Genomic DNA, 20,662 nt, shown 5'->3' with positions numbered 1-20,662 from the left:
TCTGTGATTTTGGGATAATTCACATTAGCACCCGCTAGAAAAAGTGGATCAACAACTTCAACATTGCACCTCCCCTGCTCCCTGCCTCCCAGATTTGCTTCAAAACCATCTCAAATCTTCTGCCTCAATGTACTTTGAGTCCACAGGGACCAAGAACAAAGTAAAGACTACTGCCATCCAGCTCTCCTATAATAAGCACTTACTGCTGACTCCTTTCCTTTTCTGGTGGCTGTTGTTGAGATATGAAAACTGCCAGAGGTAATTGGAAGTGTGATGTACTGCTCAGCCTCACAGTGATCTAAGAGCTGAGAACATCAGCATCATAGCTTTATAGCCTGTCTCCTGGTGTCTATAAATCCCAGCTTTTACTACCTTTGTTTTCATCATGCCAATCAAAGGCATGATTGCCCAAGGAATAAATTACCAGATAAATTGCTATATGGAAACATCTCTGTCTCCTTGACAGTGCCTCTCTTCTTATGACATTGTATGTATACTCTGCAGTAGCATTATGCAAGGTGTTGCAGAAATAATCCAGATTTCTGTGTGATGTCATAATATAGAAAAAGGATAACCTCTAGAAAGTGCAACATGAGTGTAATACAGAGATGGATAGAACAATGTATTGTAGCAAGGAGAGCTAATTAATTTGTGGAGAAGGGTGAGGACAGTCTGCCTCATAACACAGCTTGATATGATGAGAAAGCAAGTACCGGCAGAAAAGATTACAATTGTTAGTATATAGCAGGTCTAGTGGAAACATTATGGATTTTGGAGGATGTATGTGAATGGTACACTGTAAATGCAGTACAGGCAAGTTGAAGTTAAAACACAGTTTCAAGGAAATTTAATATCTAGATCTAAGTAACTGCAAAAACTTCAGAATCTTTTAATTCCCTCTGGGGGACGCAATTTTATCTGCTGTGTAAAACTGTCTCCAACAGTATTTAAAACATCCTTCTTGAATAGTTATTAAATCTTCCACAGGCCTACACCAGGGCTGTTTTCAAACCCATTAGGATAAATATGACATGCATTACCACAGGCAGTCCAAAAGTTAAGTACATAACTTTTAAAACAAGTCCATGGGACCAAGTGCTAGTATACAAGGGAGTGCTCAGTGTACCTTCTGTATCTGGTACAGCTGACATTCAAGAAGGCTGCAAAATGTTCTGCAAGTCAGAGTAAGACAACAAACAGAAACTAAAGATCATTTCACAAGTTTAGGTCATCTGGGAATCCACACACTTATGTCTGATAACATTAAGTGTGACTGATCTCTGGTAGTTCTCAAAATAGGTGGGTTTGGATATCAAATTGATCCACTTATAAACTCCTGTGTCTTTTACTTGAGTCAGTTTTTTAAGAGTACCCTCTGGGGAACAGTTTTCATGTACTAGCTTGAGCATTTTCATGGTTATAGAAAGCTTGAGTTGCCATGACCTCAGCTGGGATGGATTCAACATTGCATGAAGTCAAGCCCTTTCTGTAGGCTACTGCTTTAAAGGCTATAACTTAATGAAAAAGGTGGTTCCACACTTACAATTTGGAAAGCACTCCAGGCTTTCTGCAAGCACTTGAGGCGTGCTAAGATCATATCTAACAAATTGAGTTCTTTGGGGTACTTTGATGTAGCAATACTTAGCTTCCAGGGTTTTCAGTGGAGGCAGGTATTTAGGCATCAATACAGAATCACTCTGGGCATGCAAAGAGCCAGAGCTTAAAGTAACCAAAGAAGAAGCAACCTGATAGGCTAAGACATGTCTTCATGTCCCAAGATCGTGCTCTGTGCAGCAAGGGAAGGGATAATAGATGTCCATGACATTTTAGATTTGTAGACATTTAGATGTGAGTTGCATTGTTCCATTGAATCGAGCTGTCTTTGGATTGCACTGCTGGTGCCTAAAAGGGGTAACTTGGATTTTATCCTTAGCAAATGACCTGCATTGAAGTGACGGAAACATAGATAGTGCATTGATTTTCAGTCAAAATTCTATGTCACCTAATTGGTAAGAGAGGTATTTTAGTTGTTTGTTGGGGTTTTTTTAAAAGAGGAAAATTATGTGTTTCTGGGCTTCACAGTACTTTGCCTTCATCTTATTATGAAACTGACTGCCACATTCTCTGATAGTAATTATAGAGTACATGAGGATTTGAAATAATCAGAAGCGTGTCCCAAAGTAAAGGTTAGGTACCACATTCATTTCTGATTTGTGCCTACGTGTTCTCATTCACTGTGATTCTGAAGGCATTAGGAGAAAGATATATAGGAAGATTTATCAGAAAATCCTGTTTTCCCAGATCAAAGCCAAAAGAGAATCTTAAAATATAGGAAAATTTGGGTGTGAAACACTGAACAAAAGTAGGGCACCATTTTCAGTCTTTTCATGGAACCACGATGAAATAATACCAAATATTAAAAACCAAAAGGATGGAGTAAAAACTAAAAACTGTGATAGTCCTAAGAGTTTAAAGCTACTTGGCAAACAAAGCTGTTGAATGCTAAGAGTTTTTTGGTGAAGCTGAAATCAAAGCATTTGCAATAAAGGTGTATTTTTACTGTTAAGCTTTGGCTTTCTGCTGAGACCAGTGTAATGTGTTTTTTGCCTAAAAGCACCACAAGCACTGCACGCTTGCATGTTAATTTTGCATGACGGAGCAGAGATGTCACGTGGAAAAAAGGATATGCTGTAAAACTGACATCCTACCAAAGTGGTCCATGTACCACCACTATAAAAATACTGCAAAATTTCTCATTTACTCAAGTGAGAATTTCAAAAAGTCTTACATTTTCTCCATCAAAAAAGCCTTGATGTACATCCTGTTGAGTATAAAGCCTGTAAAATGGAACTGACTTGAAGGGCTCAATTCTCAGCCCAATGTGTTCACAGGCATAGCTCCCACAGCCTTAAGGCAGACATGCTGATTTGCGGCAGGTAGTAATAGCTTCCTGGGTCTCAGTTCTGAAAGAATTTGAACATTTTTTGCTATGTGCCAGCAAATATTTATGGCCTTATAGGTGGAGCTCCTGCAGGATCAGGCCTTCCAGGATAGAGAGTTCCTTTCTCTTGAGAGTTGTTTCCTTCTTCAAAAATCAGATTCTAGGAAAAGTTTTCTTTTCTTCGTCTTCTGTTTTCCACTTTTTCAGTCTTCATGTCTTCCAATGACACACTTAGACCAGTGCTGAATAATTCCCTGAGCTGCTCTGTTTCATCTTTAAATGAAATAGGGTGTTTGGCTACATTTCAGAAAATGTGTCATTTGATTCAACATCTTAATGCATTACCTCATACTTGTCCCATTCTCACTGGATCTTGGGGCTTGTCACTTGGAAGCTCATTCTTATTAGGGCATGAAATGAATTTAAAATGCAGCAGGTATTCCTAGTCACTCCATATGTATCCCAGCAAATAAGGACAGCTATGGGAAAAGGTGACCCTGTATTCACTCCATGCCTGGAAAAAAGCTTGACAACATTTGAGTTCCTACCTGTTCTTTATTTCAAGCTACACAGGAAAGAAACCTGAGCTCTGCTGTAATTCTGATGTGGAAGAGGTCTAAAAATGGACATGACATTGTCTGTGCCCTCTGACAGCTCTCCTGATCCACCACTCCTCTCTCCCCCCGTCAGTTTAAAAGGAGAACATGGATGATTTCAGCTAACAAATTCCCTGTTGAGGCACAGGCAATGCCCTTGAACTCTCCTGCCTGCTTCCCTTTCACGCTTTAACTTTTGATCTGTTGATATAATACACTAAAGGCCATGCTCATTGCATTGCTGGCTCCAGGATCTGCATCTTCTGGAAGTGGGGGGTCACAGGTCTGGCCAGATGAACCTTTGATACGTGCTTGTTGGTAGCTTTGGGAGATGGGATTTAATGACCCAAGTCATCCTGCTCAGTCCACTATTTATACTTGCTGTGAGTGAATCACACAAAAGAAGCAATTCAGTTTGCTTTTCTCTTCGAGGCTTTTAGTGGCTGTAAAATCAGAGAATATGAGATTTATGTGGATTTAAGCTTTATTCTATACTAAGTAATCAGATTTGGAAAAGTGTTAAAAACAATATTACATTGTCTGAGCATGATTCAATGAATCTTCAAACCTGGATTGTGATGCCAGAGGCACTTGTGAATATTTAGCATAAACCTCATTCAGATTCCTTGAATTCATAGTTTTCTTCTATATCCACTTATTCAGCTAAAGAAGCTCAGGATTTTCCAATACTGCTTTTCAGCTATGGAAGAAATATACTCTTAATTAGCTTTGATCCTGCAAAACATTAACTGGTGCTCCTTTGTTTTATTAGCTGTAATGCAAACTTCAGGTAAGTAAGGTGTAAAATACATTGAACACTACCTAGTGTTACTCAGTTATTTAAAAATAATATAAAGAGGCACTAGGCTTGTTTTAGAACAAGCCGCAATTAAGTATTCAATGATTTCCCAAGGCAGACAATTTCCAGAATCTTAAAAATGTTTCTATTATTCGCTTTTCCACTTTAATTGAAGGAGCCCGATTCTTTTGTGGTTTTTTATATAAAATATTCAGATTGTATCGTTGAAGAAATTGGTACCCTAGCTTTTGCACATATAATTTTTTAGTAGGCACTATACTTTTTGATAACTGCAGTTGAGCTGTTATATAACACATCTAACAGCTTGCACTGAAGTCAGACTTCTTCATAAAAACTGCAGTCATTTTACTTAATGACAACTTTTGCACTCTGATCTAATTATGGGATCCTAAGCATCCTCTATTTGGTTTGCTTGGCAAGGCTGTGACAGCAGTGGGGGCTGCAGGGGTGTTTTCTCTGAGAAGCAGCTAGAAGTTGGCAGAGCCAATGCCAGTTGTGTCCAAGATGGACCTGCTGCTGCCCAAGGCCGAGCCCACCAATGGCAGTGGTGGCACCTCTGGGATAACACAGGTAAGCAGGGGGAAAAAAGCAACCCTGTGCAACAGAGATTGCAACCAGAGAGAGGAGTGAGAACATGTGAGAGTAGCAACTCTGCAGACACCAAGAGCAGTGCAGAAGGAAAGGGAGGAGGTGCTTCATGTGCCAGAGCAGAGATTCCCCTGCAGCCCGTGGTGCAGACCATGATGAGACAGAATGTCCCTCTGCAGCCCATGGAGGTTCATGGTGGAGCAGAGATTCACCTGCAGGCTGTGCAGAATGCCGTGCTGGAGCACTGCCCAAAGGAGGCTGTGATCCCATGGAAGCCCTGTGTTAGAGCAGGCTGCTGGCAGGACCTGTGGACCCATGGAAAAAGAATCCCATGCTGGAGCAGGTTTGCTAGCACAACTTGTAACCCCAGAGGGGGCCCACTCTGAAGCTGCTGGCTCCTGAAGGGCTACACCTGTGAAAGGGACCCGTGTTGGGGCAGTTTGTGAAGAACCACAGCCTGTAGAAAGGACTTAACAGTGGGGAAATTGGTGGAGAATTGTCTCCTGTGGGAGGGATCCCACACTGGAGTAGGGGGAAAATGTGAGTGATTTGACTGGTAATAAATTAAACTAATTTGCCCAAGCTGAGTCTGTTTTGCTTGTGATGGTAACTGGTGAGTGATCTGTCCCCATCCTTATCTTGACCCCCAAAACTTCCTTTATATTCCCTCTCCCCTGGTCCAGCTGTGGAGGAGAGTAACAGAGTGGCTTTGGTGGACACTTGGTGTCCAATAAGGTCAGCCCACCCTAGACCTTTAGAAACTCAGATCTAATTAAGGAACCCTAAAAGAAGTGTTTGCATTTTCTCCAAGTACAATACAAAGTGAGAAAAATATTTCAGCCAATCTGAAAATATTTCCTCAAAACATTAAATTATGTAGATAATGACAAAAATGTGGTTAGGAACGGTTTAGCACAGAAAAATAAAATGAAAGTCAGAATGTTTTTGTACAGTTTGGAAAATATTGAGTAATAAAAATAGTCCAATATGAAAAAGTGTGTCTTATGAGTCAGCATTAAAAAGTACACAGAAGTCAGAGGCAGCAATTAGCTATTGTTCACTGAATGGATACTACACCACTTGACCCCACTGGACCTATTGTCTTACCTCAAAAGAGGAAATGCTTTGAGTCCTTACCTGTACACTGGTAAGAGTCGTGTATTGATAAGCTTTGACTACCAGGTAGTTGGCTTCTATATCTATTATCCCCAGGATCATGTACTTCCACCATCTCCTCTTCAAAATTGCCAGCAAGTTTTCTTCTCCTGTGGAAGTAAACAAGAACAATTATGTAAGAGTTAGGTTTACATGCCCCTGTCTGTCCAGAAAAATTATCTAGATCTCTCGCATTTACACTGAGCAGTTGAAAGCCACCATATACAAAGAGGTACTGCGAGGAAGTGAAAACTAACACACCTTATTTGTCTAGCAGATATTAAAAGAGCCAGCTTGGCAAAGTAATATATACACATATATGTGCACATATAAAGTGCTAAAGAACAGAGCAGTTATACTTTTTACACTTTACATTTATACTTTCCAGACACACTGATAGAATGTTGTATGCTGCACATATGATGCAACAGGTTTTTGCCAGGGTGGGAGATTAGCAGTATTTTTAAATATGATGGAATATTAGAGCAGGAGAGTAACAGCATCACACTGGGGCATAGGACAGATCCTGGTTGATGGATGGTTATTCTGATCCTAGAGGTTCAAAGCATCAGACTTGTTTTGAGAAAGGCTGCACTGAGACATATTTTGGGTGGCAGTTGCTCTGCTCCCAGAATCTTCTAAAGCAGGCGGGTTCGCTGCCTTCCATGGGAACCCTGTCAATCACCCAGTATTTAATCTTCACCCCTTGAAAACTGACACTACAATACAGCCTGCAGATCAAACCCACAACTTTCAAAAGGTCAAAGCATTCCTCATGGTAGACTAGGGATTATTGTTCTCCATTCAAAAGCAAACAGCTCATTAATTAGGGTGGGCAAACCTGTGGCTTATTTGCATTACAGTAAGTTCCACACAGGATGAGACTTCACTGTGAAAGGGGCAGACTGTGACTGAACACTGTACCACTGGAGGTCTTTCAGAGTCTGTAGCCTAGAAAGGAATCTAACTGGCGTTTACTTGTACTGCCAAAGTACTAAAAATGGTATTTGAACTGTCTTGAAACTTTCAAAGCAAGCTCCACTATTCTGAGGTTTTTTTCATATTACTGTAGCTTTTCTAAATGCCTGTGATCATCAAAATGGGTGATAGAAAACACAAAAGAAAAGGATCATTTTTGTCCATTGCCTTGCTCAGGCTTCCCAATTCTCCTTCATAATTTTCCTTTATCACAAGTGTGTTTAGTCTCTGGTTCAAATGGACCTGGTGATATATGGGCTGCTATACCATGGCAGAAACAGCAGGCTCTCTATAGCACAGGCATCTCATATCTTATAAGACTCAAATACACTAAAACAGATAACTACTTCAAAAGTTAATTCAAAAATCATAGCTGCTAAAGCTTGGCCCTGATGAGTGACTTGAATGGGTGTTTACCTGAATGAAGCATCTGAATAATTTCATGTTTGTGAATGAATAGGTGCTCACACATACATTCTTTCAGTGGTATATTATTAGGCAACAGCCTAATTATTTGTTACAGTGATAAAGACATTGAGTCCAAAACCGTAAATGCTAAAAGTCTTCTTTCCCTTTCCCTCCTCCTTCCCCTCCTTCCTTGCCTTCCTCCTTTCTCCTCTTTTCCTCTCTTTCTTTCAGTAAGCAGCAGAAAAATAGCAGAAACAAGGTGGTGAGTAAAGTAATACTTAAGACAATGAATAATGAGTAAATACATTTAATCATACCACACTTCCCTGTTACACTTACTAAATCCTATCCTTCAGACATAATTATGACTACATTTATGTAGATTTTATCATTTTATGATGATTTGAGCATGTAGAATTATTTCCATTATTTAAAAAATATTTTTAGGGAGAGGTTTTTAAAGGGAATTTGAGATTAGGTGTCCTAATTTATACTGAAATCGGTGTAAACCACACTAAGTCCTTTACAGGTATTTTAAGATAAATCCTTTACAGGTATTGAAACTGTATCTCAAGTTTTTATGCTGTCCAGACAATGCCTTTAAAGCATCAACTGGAAAACAACAATGCAATGGAAAAATGTGGTTAAAGTTGCAGAGTGATTTTTCATTTTAACTGTAAAGATAAAGTCAAAAAAATCAAAGAGATCAAACTGCAGTCTCTATTACAACAGTGGAAATCCCACCTGAATCTCTTTTTGTTACAATAGGACCTTGATGGTACCTACAAAAGCAGAGAGAAGCAGCAGGCTCAAGAGCTGCACTGGCAGTAGGTTGCCTGAGCCAGGACTATGGACACAGCTTAAGGCCTCTTGGTGCCTTTGGTTTGCCAGTGCTTTCTTCCATTTCCAGCCACAGATCACTGTATTGCTCAGATGTGGCCAACTAAGTCAGCTTTAACAGTAAATGTATGGCTGTGACTTCTGGCTAGTGGGTAAAGCGAGAGTTCCCAGTGATGGGAATTAACTCTTCTACAGTTTAAACTGGCACACACAGTTCTCTCTTTTTGCTTTCTTGATTCTTTCTTTGCTCTTGATGAAAATAAGAAAAATACTTGATATATGGTAACTTATCTTTGATTTAGATCTCTGAGATATTCCAGACTGCAAAAAAGCAGTTTTTGCTGAGAATGCTGGGCAGAGTAAAAAGCTCAGGAATCACTTCCAAAGGAGGAGACCTCCTGGGGAGATAGGCAGTAGGAAGATGATTATCTGCAGTGACTGTCAGTCCCGTGCGATGGACAGATCAAGGCAGAGGCAGTGGAGTTCTGGTTTTGACAGGTGGCTGAAATGGAGTCACCATACTCAAATGTCCCAGTTTAGCAAAAAACACCCAATAAAAGGCAACAGTGGAAGACAACCTGGAGAAGGTGTGGGGCTGCCAGCAGGACAGGACCTCTGAACACCAATCACAGATTGCAAACTCAGTGAATTCAGAAAACAAAGAGAATGGAAATGGGAGTCAAGGAGATAAGTGGGAAGCCTTGACTTGTGAAAACTAAAAGGAGAAGCAGAGAGAATCAAGATCTTTATTCTAAGACTCGCATTCTGAATAGAAATAAACATTGCCTTTGTGTAAAAACAATGATGGGAACACAACCATCACACTTTATTAAAAGCAAAGCAAAAAGAGAGAATCTGAGTTTTTTAAAACATATTTCCCTCAATGACAACTCAAAGCAAACTAATTATTCATGTCTTTTGAGTTGTAAGCATATTAGACCAGAAGGACCAAATGTAGATGCCTACACCTGAACCAACTGGTAAAGAATTTTAAAGTAGTTTTTTCATATTTTTAAAAAATATGATTTGATTAGAATGAGATACAGTAGGAAGAGAGATTATTTCAGATCATGTCTTTTTGTTATTACTGCAATACATCTGCGACTAGGAGTTTCAGCCAGTCATATAAACAAATATTAAACCATAAAGTGTGCAGGTTAGCTTAAGGGCAACATTTCCCATGAGACAAAGCACATATTGATGCCAGTGAACATGCATTTATGTAAGTGCACACAGTAATGCTGTCTTTAGACACTGCCTTCTTTTGATGGAGGTCCTCCTTCAAAAAAAAACCCCCAGCTTCTTTCAGCACTTGAGCTTCTGAAAAGGTAAGTCTTCATATTCAGTCTAATCCAAATGTAATGTAGATTTAAAAGTAAGTTGCCTGTTAAGAATGCTTCAAGATTCAGAAGTCCGGCATAGTCTTATTACAGAGAAATAAAAACCTTCTCTTCTTGCTCTTTCTAGAATTATATTTTAAGTTTTGATTTTTTAACTAATTTTGCAGTGAGACACACTTGACAGCTATGACAAAGGAGGTCTTAGTGTTTAGAAAAAAGCTACAGCTTTGCATCTGCTGGCTTGAATTAAATATCAACAAATAAGCTGCTTTGTAGAAGAGATGGTTTTATATCTTGTAATAAGGATTTACCCCTGGGGGGGTTACAAAATTAAAAATAAATTAGAGAGAAAATTGGAAGAGGCTTTAGCTGTGCAGTGGCTACCAAATATACAAATGCACATGTACAAAACCCTTTTTACATTCATCCACACAGCCACGGAGGTACAATAAAAAAACCCAACAACCATTAAGAAAGCAAATTCCCAATTATTTGTGTATGGGCTTGGGACACAGGTAGAATAACAGCACTGCTAGACCAGAAAATCAGCATATTGCTTTTCTTTCATCCACTGCAGTCTCTCTCTTTTACTTTAGATGACAACTTGCTTTTTAGATCAAGATCATCAAAGGAGCTGTGCTTTCCTTCTTCCTTACAGAGTTCAGCAGAGAGATCTAAATGAGTGCAGGAGACTTGCAAGGGGGAGGGCTGCCAGGCAGTCTGGTCCTCTCCTGTCTCTCACAAGAGTGCCAGAGTCAAGTGCTGAGTGGTAAAGAAGCAAAAGTCTCACAAAGGATGAAGATTATACCAGGATTTACTTATTACCTCGCTGTTTGAAAAAGAATCACCATTACAAATCAAGATTACAGGATAATTCTTTCTTTTTAATTTTTGCCCATTATAGGCAGTCTTGCAGACACAGAGCTTCCCCAGTACAAATATTATTTCTCTACAGACTTTGTAGACATCCAGTCCTGCCCAGGACAGGGGGAAGGAGACAGTCAAATGGGATTACATGTCTAAGGGTAAGAGATTTTATTACAAACCCAAAAGGCTCCCATGCCTAAACAATAAAACTTTGCTTGTCTTCTTCTTGGTCAAGTAGCTGGTTCAGGAGACTGAAGGCCTGCTGTAGGAGACTTTTATGTCTGCACAAAAGCTCAAAAGAACTGTTCCTCTTCTGTATGACTTTACATCCCCTGACCCAAAAAGGTTTCTTATTTCCTCATATCCACTTGTATTACTGATGACTACTTCATGGGAATACTGATGCCTAAAAACAAAACACCAACACCGCTAAATTATTTACATAACAGAGAAAATGCACTCTAACAGGAATACTTCACTAGTCTGGCTTCCCAAAGCACCTGAAAATACTCTGTTCCCCTCACAGATGACTGCTTGCAGGCTGCACTGCTTTTGTCCTGCACCACATTTTCAGCAAGCCTTTGGGAGACTAGATGGCATCATTTCCCTTCGCCTCCTCAGAACATCTGATCTTATCCAACCTGTTCTTCTTCACAGCTCCCTCCTGCTCCCTCTCTCACAGTGGGAAAACTGCGTTGGTGTAACAGCCCTGAGCTGCTGCTGCAACTGGCTCTCACATGCTCCTGCTCCTTGCCCTGTGCCAGCTGGTGCTTGTGGAGCTGTGCAGTAAGCCAGGGTAAAGACTTGCCTAAAACCAAAGATTTGGGATTTTCAGGTTAATTTTCAGACAGTGTCCTGAGCAGTTTGTGACCAAATCCAAGTTACTCATGTGGGAGGGGAGCGCCAAGTAAGCAGATCCAGGTAAGGTACAAGTTTCTCCTTCTCTGATACAGGGCAGGCTTAGCCTATTAACATGACACAACAGAGCATTCCCTTTACTGATTACAAACTCAACTGAAGTGTTTTGACTTGTTATTTCCTTTTAGAGATTTTGCAGAACAGTCTGTTTTGACTGTGGACGTAATCATAATAGCTGAAGTCAGATCTAGGAATTTGAACATGCATTTTTATAAAAAACATGAAAGGATCAATTTTTGGTGCCTTGGTTTTGATCCAGCCTAAGCTCTGTTGTTAGATTTTATAATCTTCAGATGTTTTATTTCATGAGATTACTGGTTGTTACTTTGAGGGGTAAATTACAATTTAAACTACACAGATAAAGTAGCTGATCATGCCTCAGTTTCTCTCCTCCTGCCCACCCACTAGACTACACATGGTTTTCCCTTTGGTGGCAGACACTGTGATTGGTGTCACTACCACAGGTTACTGCAGAGAACAGTCCATGTCCAGAACCATGTAAGACCTGAAGAAAGCTTGGAACAGTACACTGTTTAAAAACAAAAACAAAAACAACCAACCAACCAACCAAACAAAACAAACAAACAAAACAAAAAAAACAAAAAACCAACAACCTGCTAAACTCCTACCCTTTTAATGTGTCAAGATAAAAAACACTGTGCTATTTCTAATGCACAATTTTTTTATTCATGTTGTTTTATCCCCTACCTAAACTTAGGTAAGCACTTTCCCTGAAATGGCAGAATGTGTCTCACTCTGTAATGCAGAGGGACACGAGCACACTGAGAAGCTGGAGCCTTCTCCCAAACCTAAGAGTTGATTATATCTTTCTGAATGAAATCTTCAATATTGATATCTGATCTGCAATACTCTCAGTCTTAGAGAATTAAGTTACCTCTGAGCTAACACTGTAGTCTGTCAGCTTTTGGATCACTTTCACACAGCATTACTTCAAAACAGGCTGCTGGACAGATGATCCTCGTAGATCCCTTCCAACTGTAATACTCATTTTCTTCCCCTTTCCCTTTCCCTTTCCCTTTCCCTTTCCCTTTCCCTTTCCCTTTCCCTTCCCTTCCCCCTACTCCTACTCCTGCTCCTTTACACTCTAAGCTCTGAAGTCAGGCCCTCTTTCATTGCTCATCCTCTTTTATCTACTATCAAACTACTTACAGCAATACAAAGGTTTTCAGAAGAAAAAAACACCTCATTTTCAAACTTACTAGGGTGTAAGTCAAAAGATCAAATGAAGGAAATCTATATATATATCTCTGTATATCATTTATAAATGTGTAATTTGCATTAATGATTTATCCTCCTGGATAAACTTGGGCATCTTAATCATATTCACAAGATTAATTAAAGTCAAATAATCATAAAAGAAATAATATTCATTGTTTAAGGCAGAGGAGTCAGTTAGAATGCATGACTTTTTTCCCCATCTTTCATAGACTCATTACACAATGTTGGTCCAGCCACCTACCCACTCTGTGACATTTTTTCCCAGCAGACAGATATGAATAATGAATTACCTACTTGTTATTCGTGATTCCTACAAATCTTATTTCCTGAAGCATAAGATTTGACTGAGATAGTAAAAAAAAAAAGACCCAATGCAAATTTTCATTACTATTAACCATTCGTAGATCAAGCAGACCCAACTGAAATTGAATATGTAGCCTATCTTTAAAAGACAGTAAGATAAGAATAAGGAAGTCAAGAAGTGCGTATCTTTCTCCATTCTCCACCAGTAATGTCTGAACACACTGATCCAATTTAAATCTAATCTGACAGAGAGTGCAAAGATATTACTTTCTATAGATTTTATAGTTAACTGAGCAGAAGAAAGAAAAACAAACATTGCCACCACTATGTACAGGCTTGGAGGTACTCACACTACTTACCAGGCACCAAAGTTGGGACTCTGCATCTTCTTACACACAGTCAAAAATCCCTAAGAGATCAGGGAATGCCCGTTCTGGAGATCACCAAATTGCTACCTAGTAGCAGGCACTGGTATGAAATATGAGCAAGGACTGTATCCAGGATATAGCACGCATGAAGGAGAGCCAGTTTTTTTTTACAGGCTATGAAACCTAGAGATATCTACTAAAAAAGAAACCTCTCTGCTGGTGACTACCAAGAGGCTTGTACTACTAAGAGGATTACTATTAATAAGGCTATTGGTGAACATTGAAAAAGGGATTGTTGTTTCTTGTGATACATACACACTCCAACCCTGAAAATTCTTTTCAGTTTTGCAACAAAGTAATTGACATCGAAAGGAGCATTTTCAAGTAGAATAGGATGGGAAGATGATAATAAAGAAGCAATGCTGGCAGAATTAAAACTTCATCTGGAGCCAATAATTTTAACCAAAAATATGTAAAATCCTAATAGCCAGCACTATTTGATGTCATTACCCAGGGCCAAGGGGAGAAGAGTTCAGAATACATTATGGCTGCCTGGCTCTAGACATATATGGCTTTACAGATGCACCGTGATCTCTAGAGGTATTCCAGAATTCTTCTGCATTAGACATCTGCAAGTATACACTCTCCTCTTGGAGTATTTATTTGTGGTACAGCATCTAGGAAAATTGTCCCCCTTCTGGAACTTTCCTGACACCACTGTTGGTGAACTGGAATAAAGTTTGCTAAACTTCCAAATTACGTATTAAATATTATCCCTGGAGGAATATAGAAGCTTTGGGAACTTCTCATCTCCATGGGAAAAACCCTCACTTTAGAACAACCACAGATTATTCAAGAAGTGTCACTAATTACACCCGAAGCAGAAAATGCAGGAGCTGCCACTAGTTAGAGCAGTTGTGAGGCCAGTCCAGGTCTCCAAGGTGACCAGCCGCAGAGGCCCAGGAGAAGCATGCAAGACACACCAATCGATTGTGGCTCCTTCATTGTTGGCCACAGCATGAGCACCTTGTTTTATGCACAGCAGTAATTCCAAAAGGCTTATTCACAATGAGTAAACCCAGTAAGCAGAGAAAATGCAGGCATGAGCATAAAGAAATATGTGAAACACAATGGCTTCATACAACAGTGAGAGCCAGCGCATTTATTTGCCTGTGCCATGATACTTCCAGGAGTCATACACACCAGAAATCTCAATGTTCCATCTGTAATGATCAAAACTACTAACCCCCCCCACCCTTGTTTATATCCTTTGCAGCATGACTAGTGAAGTAGGATACCAAAAGCATAAAACATCACTGAACCATGCTAATTAATTGGCATAAAGCATCACATTGCCACCATGGCAAACTAGACATCTACAGGCAATTCTGCTGAAGAAACTTGCTATTCTTTATCACAAAATCCTGAATGAGTTCTCAGAATGACCATTAAGATTAGACATGAAGCCAGATGTATTTTTAGATGACATGTTGATTGGAGCAGGTGAAATTTTGTTGCACACCTGTTATTTACCTAAATCAACAGGGTCTTGATGTGACCCTTGAAGATTTAGCAATATTAGTATCAGATAAACAAATCAGAATTATTCATCCATATCTCTATATAAAGGAGAAAGAGATGTGGGAGGCAACAGGAGCCATGGGGAACAGCCCTCCATCCTCCACTTCTTGCCTGCTGAGCTGTCAGAACCAGACTAGAAAAACTTTACAATGGAGTTGGGACTGTAATGTTTCTTACATGAAAAATACAAATTTTCCACTATTCAAACTCTATAAAATGACAACTTAGTAGGTTTACAAAGCTGAAAGGTAAGAGGTGCATAATCACTAAGAGGCGCATAATCAACTTTTGTGGTTTTTTCTGCCATCTTTCACAAGCATGGTGGTCATGACCAGCATGTAAGTGCCATCATACCCAGAAGGTTGTGAAAATTGATGCAATACAGTTCAGGCATTGTTTTGCTCTAGCTAGAGCATTAAATGTTAATTGAATGACCAGTGTGTACCAGTTTATCTTCAGTAAATTGGTCAAAGCAGCTTTGTATTGGGTATCAAAACTCACCTGGTCCTGGTCATGCATAAAATAATGGCTGGAATACAAAGCAAAACCCCAAATCTACAGACAAAAGAAGTGGTATGTCCCTGCTTAGTGCAGTCTTGAAGTCTGAAAAATATAGAATCTGATCACTGTAGCTGTGCTACTGAAACAACGAAGAGTTTGAGAGTGAGACTAATAAGATGATGCACCAGCAAGCTGGAGGTCTGCAGTCCTCTAAAGTCTGACAAAAGAGTACCTGCAGTGTGATGTGCAAACTGAGATATTCCATCAGGAATAAGTGAACTATGCATCTGGTAGTGCTACTGATGACTGGAGATTGTGCTCATGTTTAAGGTATCAAAACAGTAATTAACTGAAGATAACATGCATTTTCTTTCCATGGAAGAAAGTGATAACCAACAAAGCATGATGGAGAAATCCAGGATCTCATAAAATATGTACCATAAAGTTGTATAGTTTGGATCCAGGTATCACACAGTAGGAGAGCTAATGCCACTATGCTGCTGCCAACAAAGTATGATAGAGAAATTCAGGATCTCATAAAATATATACCATAAAGTTTGGATCCAGGTATCATACATTAGGAGAGCTAATGTCACTATGCTGCTGCTTAATCAGGGAAAGACTAGAATTACATCTGGCACTTGTTATCCTACTGCAATAAGAGAAACTCCACTAATTCCTCCAGAAACTGAGCTGTGCCTCTTGGAAAAGCCAAGCATGGTTTTAGGAACAGCTTGTTCTAGGGGCAGAGTCTGGAGCCAGCACATAAGCTTGTACTTCCCAGAATGGTGGTTTGGTGCCCATTGGGGTTCCGATCCCAGGAAAACTAGCAGTTCTGGGAGGACAAAAAAGATCAGTGTGGGAGGCAGCTACTGGAAGATGCAGCCAATACCCCCAATTTTGGTTTCAGAATAAATGCAAGTAGATCACCATGGTATTAAGAACACTCTGAAATAATCAGCTCTTGGTGTCTGTCATCCCTGGAAATCGCAGTCACTTTCTGCACACTCTTCTGTAATGTGTGTTACTGAATCATGCAGTGCTCAGCAGGGCGCACTGAAAATTAAACATCTCCCACTCCTCCTCACCAAGAATTCAAGAGAATGTGCATCTGAAAACACTGCTGAGAAGTATAGAAACTTGACACAGCAGCTGTGAGGAGTGATTGCGCCTCTCTTGATTCCAGCTGATTGCCACGAAGCTCAAAAAATCTTCAGTAGTAAAAAAGCAGTGATACAATGAAGAAACTTATAAAAAACTGTTTCCTTTACCTGAATCCTGACTTATAAGCAAATTGCTGAATGTCTCACGTGTTTTACAGGTATTGACCCTGTAGCCATTCCACACTAATGAAAAGTAACACTTAACTAGAAATATGTCCAATTCATTTATAGGAGAAGAAATATTAATGTGCTAGGAAGATATTCTGGCTGATAAGAGCAACATGAAATTCTATAATGTGAAACTCAGGGTTAGAATAAAAGGAACTTGCATCCTGTGCAATTAACATCCAAGCAGAAATTCATCAACTGATGAGGTGGCCAACCATTAATGTGTGAATTATGGCCAGGTATCACAAGTAAGGGATGCCTACTTTCTAGCTGGTTACTTACACACCAGAACGTTTACCATCTTGTCACCTATCATTTCATTCAGCAGCACATCTTTCTATGCTTACAAGCATGCATATCTGACTCAGACACATATCCTTTAACAACAATCCAATTGTGAAAAATCATGATTTTTCTTCCTTTCTCCATTCCACAGTTGAAGCCCAGTGGCAGTTCCATCACACAACAACTGTTCAGCACATGAAAGAAGGGAGTCAATGCACCTTCCTCACACGAGCTGCTAATAAAAGTAACAGAGTGCTGAGGGCTGGGAAGCACAGACAGAGCATTAGCTCAGTTGGTTAGAGCTTGGTGCCAATAATTCCAGGGTTCTGGCTTTGGTCCCCGTACAAACCATTCACTTAAGAGCTGGACTCAATAATCCTTCCAGCTCAGAATACTCTGTGACTCTGTGTCTGACTTTTTATATTCTATGTATGAGAGTGATGCATCCAATGCTGAGAAATGCATAAGCAAAATGATTCAAGAGAAGGAAACCATTCCAGATGCAGCGGTCACCTTAGCAATCCCATTTCACAGAAAACCCATCAGCACAGGCAGAATGAAGGTATATCACACAAGATCAGGCAGCCAGAAAGGGTGAACAGGCTGTCTGACCCTCTCAGAGAAAAGATGTGTCAGTGTGGAAGACTCAAACTTCATCATAAAGGCCATGACAGGTAAGTATGAAATCTCGTTTGTCAGCAACAGTAAAGCATCTTCTGTGAGAAAAGTAGAATAATAACATTTCAGGAAATATAGTTAATAAAATAATTCCCATAAAACACTGGGTGGCATCTAGCATCAAGAAAAGCTTCTTGTAAAAACAATGGATGGAATTTTTTTGTGGAAGAATATTTAAAGCTGAGAGTTCTGTAACCCATCAAACAAGAGTGAAGGTGCCATTAAACATCCCATAACTATTCCCATTCTTTGATACTCAAATATGCATTCACAATTTTTTTTAAATCATGGTCCTTACTTTCTGCAGCCATGTGCCCAGGGAGTGTATATGGGTGAGGATGAGTTACACCTACTTTGTTCAGTGTGCCAATGGCACTACAAAGTGCACAACAGCAGGCTTGGGCCTTTCTGTGATGTGGGAGCAGCACTGGGTGTCCCCAGTTCACATCTTCTACACTGAAATGTATTCCTATGTGAAGGCTCAGCCCTTTCAGCCAACTTTACCACTGACAGTAAGACAAGCCATATACAGGAAATGTGAGCAGGGGTTTCAGGTGAAATTTGTGCAGGGCAGCCCAGGTGAATTAGATAATTTGGGTTTTTCACACATTTGTGTGTTTCTAGTTGCAAACACCAGGCTGAGCTCGTATGAAACTCTGAAGAAGAAATTAATGTTTGAAGGCATAAAATTCAAGATGCCAGCCAGATGGCAAAGGAAGAGGGAGAGAATCAAGGTAGCATGTGGACATAACTGTGCTGCTTGGACATATGCCTTCGCCTGTTAAAACTATACATTCAGTACCTGCAGAGGAATGGTTGCTTATCTACTTTGCTAGAGCTAATAATAGGCTAATGGAAGTAGAAATATCCCCAAAAGATCTGGGAGCCAGCAGAATTTATTGGCTGGTCATGAGATCTCTACTGATCTCCCAGCAAGTACTGTTGCTGACTATAACCACAAGTGCACCAGTAGGAGTTCAAAAAGCCCTTCTTTTTATTTGTTTTCCTGCTCTCCATTTCTCTCTCTCTCCCTCTTAAGATTTTCATGGGAAACCACACTCGGCCTTTCCATGGTCTGATGGAACGCATCAATTTATTATCCTGCTCTTTACCATCTTCCATGCATGTGTAGTTCTGAAGTTCCCAGAAGTACGCATGCCTTTTAAAGAGAGTAATCTCCACATGTGTCCAGCGCTGTAATAAACATATCAGCTTTACAACTTTCACAAAGTTCTAGAGTTTGTTTGCTTCTGCAAAACATACTCACATATTCTCAATAATTTCATCCTGGTAATATTCTGCTTTTGCACAGAAGATCTTTGCTACTCCTACGTGAGCTAGAAGACAACTCCCATGGGATGATTTAGGTTGTTTATAGGGTTAATAACAATTTGGTTTGGTTCTAGGCATATAGATTTAAATTTGTTTTCTAGATAGGGAAAAGTAACAAGCCATTTTCAGTTCAGAAACCAGAAACCATCAGTGCTATCTTGTGTTGTGACAGCAGAAGACTGCAGAGTTCTCCTGACAACCTCTCTATTTTTTGGTCTCTTCTTATGCCTTGCTCTATTTAATATTGCTGCAGAGGAATGCACAATATCTGGTCATAAAAATATAAAATTTTTCCTTTAGGAGGAAGAATGGGCTGATATATGTCATCTGTATGATACGTACATCATCCTTACAATTGTATCCAAGACAGATAACATCCAGGAAAAAAGGCTTTAAATAAACAAAGAAACAAACAAAATCCTTCAATATGTAGGTCCAGGAAAGCATATGTTTTAGCATATGTGTAGTCAAGATATTGAACTACATAGGCTCATTTACTGCCAGATTCTGAGTTTCTTAAATGCACAAGATCCATAATAACTATTCAGGTCTGCCATTATCTGTCTTATGCATCTTCTCTAAAAAATTCCTGCTTCAAAATAAATGACTGCATTTATAACTGCTTTCTTGTTTACATAATTTGCAAATAGGAAAGGCTAAAAAAAAATCTTCCTGGGATTCAGACTTCTGCATCAATTTCACAAGTAAAAAAGCAATAAAATTTGCTTCGACAAAATGAACATATGTTCATGAAAATTGATTACAATCACCTGTGACGAGAATGCATAAAAATTTTTGCATTAGAATTCTGATTTACTTGTTTAACAAACTTGAGGTTTCATTTTGATTTTTAGTTGATTGATTTTGTATGGTTTTATTTTATTTACATAGTTTTTAATAATTTAAGAGAAGGTCAGGAGAAGCAATGTGGACTCATGTCCACATGCGATGGACTCATGGTATGATATTTGTAACATAAAACCTGTCACAAAAATAGTTGAAATACTTAGTATTTTTAGCACATTATTTTAATAAACCATATAATAAATAGAGATTCTTTGATTTCAAAAAGACTGTAAGATGTATCAAAATAAAATAAATAATATTGCAACTAATCACTAGTCAGAATATATACAGAATATATCCTGAGGTGTGGCTTCATGTTCTCAGTTCTTGCTTCAACCCTTCTGCCTTCCAGCATGCAGTCCTCTGCCAGAGAAGAGGGCTAAGGCAGATGGATGGCTTCACCCAGGCAGGAAGGATATAATTCATGCACTATTCTTCATCATCTTATAGATATCATTTCTATATTTACCTATTGCAAGTAGAGTGTTAGGTAGAGAATTTAGACTAAATATTGGAATAGAGTCTCTTTTGAAGGAGAGTTTGATACCAACAGGCCTTTAATAGCTCTTGCAATCAGTATTTTGTGAGCTAGAAACACATGCAGATGCTTCCAAGTGTTGGCTTGATCTGTGGTCTGAAAAACTCCAGCATTCAAATGCAAAATACTCCCCAAAATAATTATGCTCTCTCCTTCTTTTTCCAGTTCACCTTGCATATTACTCCCCCATTTGTACCTTTTTTCCCTAC

General features: G+C 39.4%; 1 protein-coding gene across 1 annotated transcript in view; it reads right to left on the bottom strand.

Moving 5' to 3' along the window:
• SLC35F1 (solute carrier family 35 member F1) overlaps positions 1-20,662 on the bottom strand; it is a 210,135-nt gene that overhangs the window by 42,885 nt on the left and 146,588 nt on the right. Inside the window, exon 3 of the mRNA XM_031066651.1 lies at positions 6,083-6,210. Within this exon, the coding sequence (XP_030922511.1) occupies positions 6,083-6,210 (128 nt within the window). The remainder of the gene's footprint in view (positions 1-6,082; positions 6,211-20,662) is intronic.

This window comes from Geospiza fortis, unplaced genomic scaffold, assembly GCF_000277835.1.
Source record: "Geospiza fortis unplaced genomic scaffold, GeoFor_1.0 scaffold98, whole genome shotgun sequence".
Classification (NCBI taxonomy): domain Eukaryota; kingdom Metazoa; phylum Chordata; class Aves; order Passeriformes; family Thraupidae; genus Geospiza; species Geospiza fortis.
Note: the sequence above shows the minus strand (reverse complement) of the source record. Positions and strands in the feature narration are given on the sequence as shown.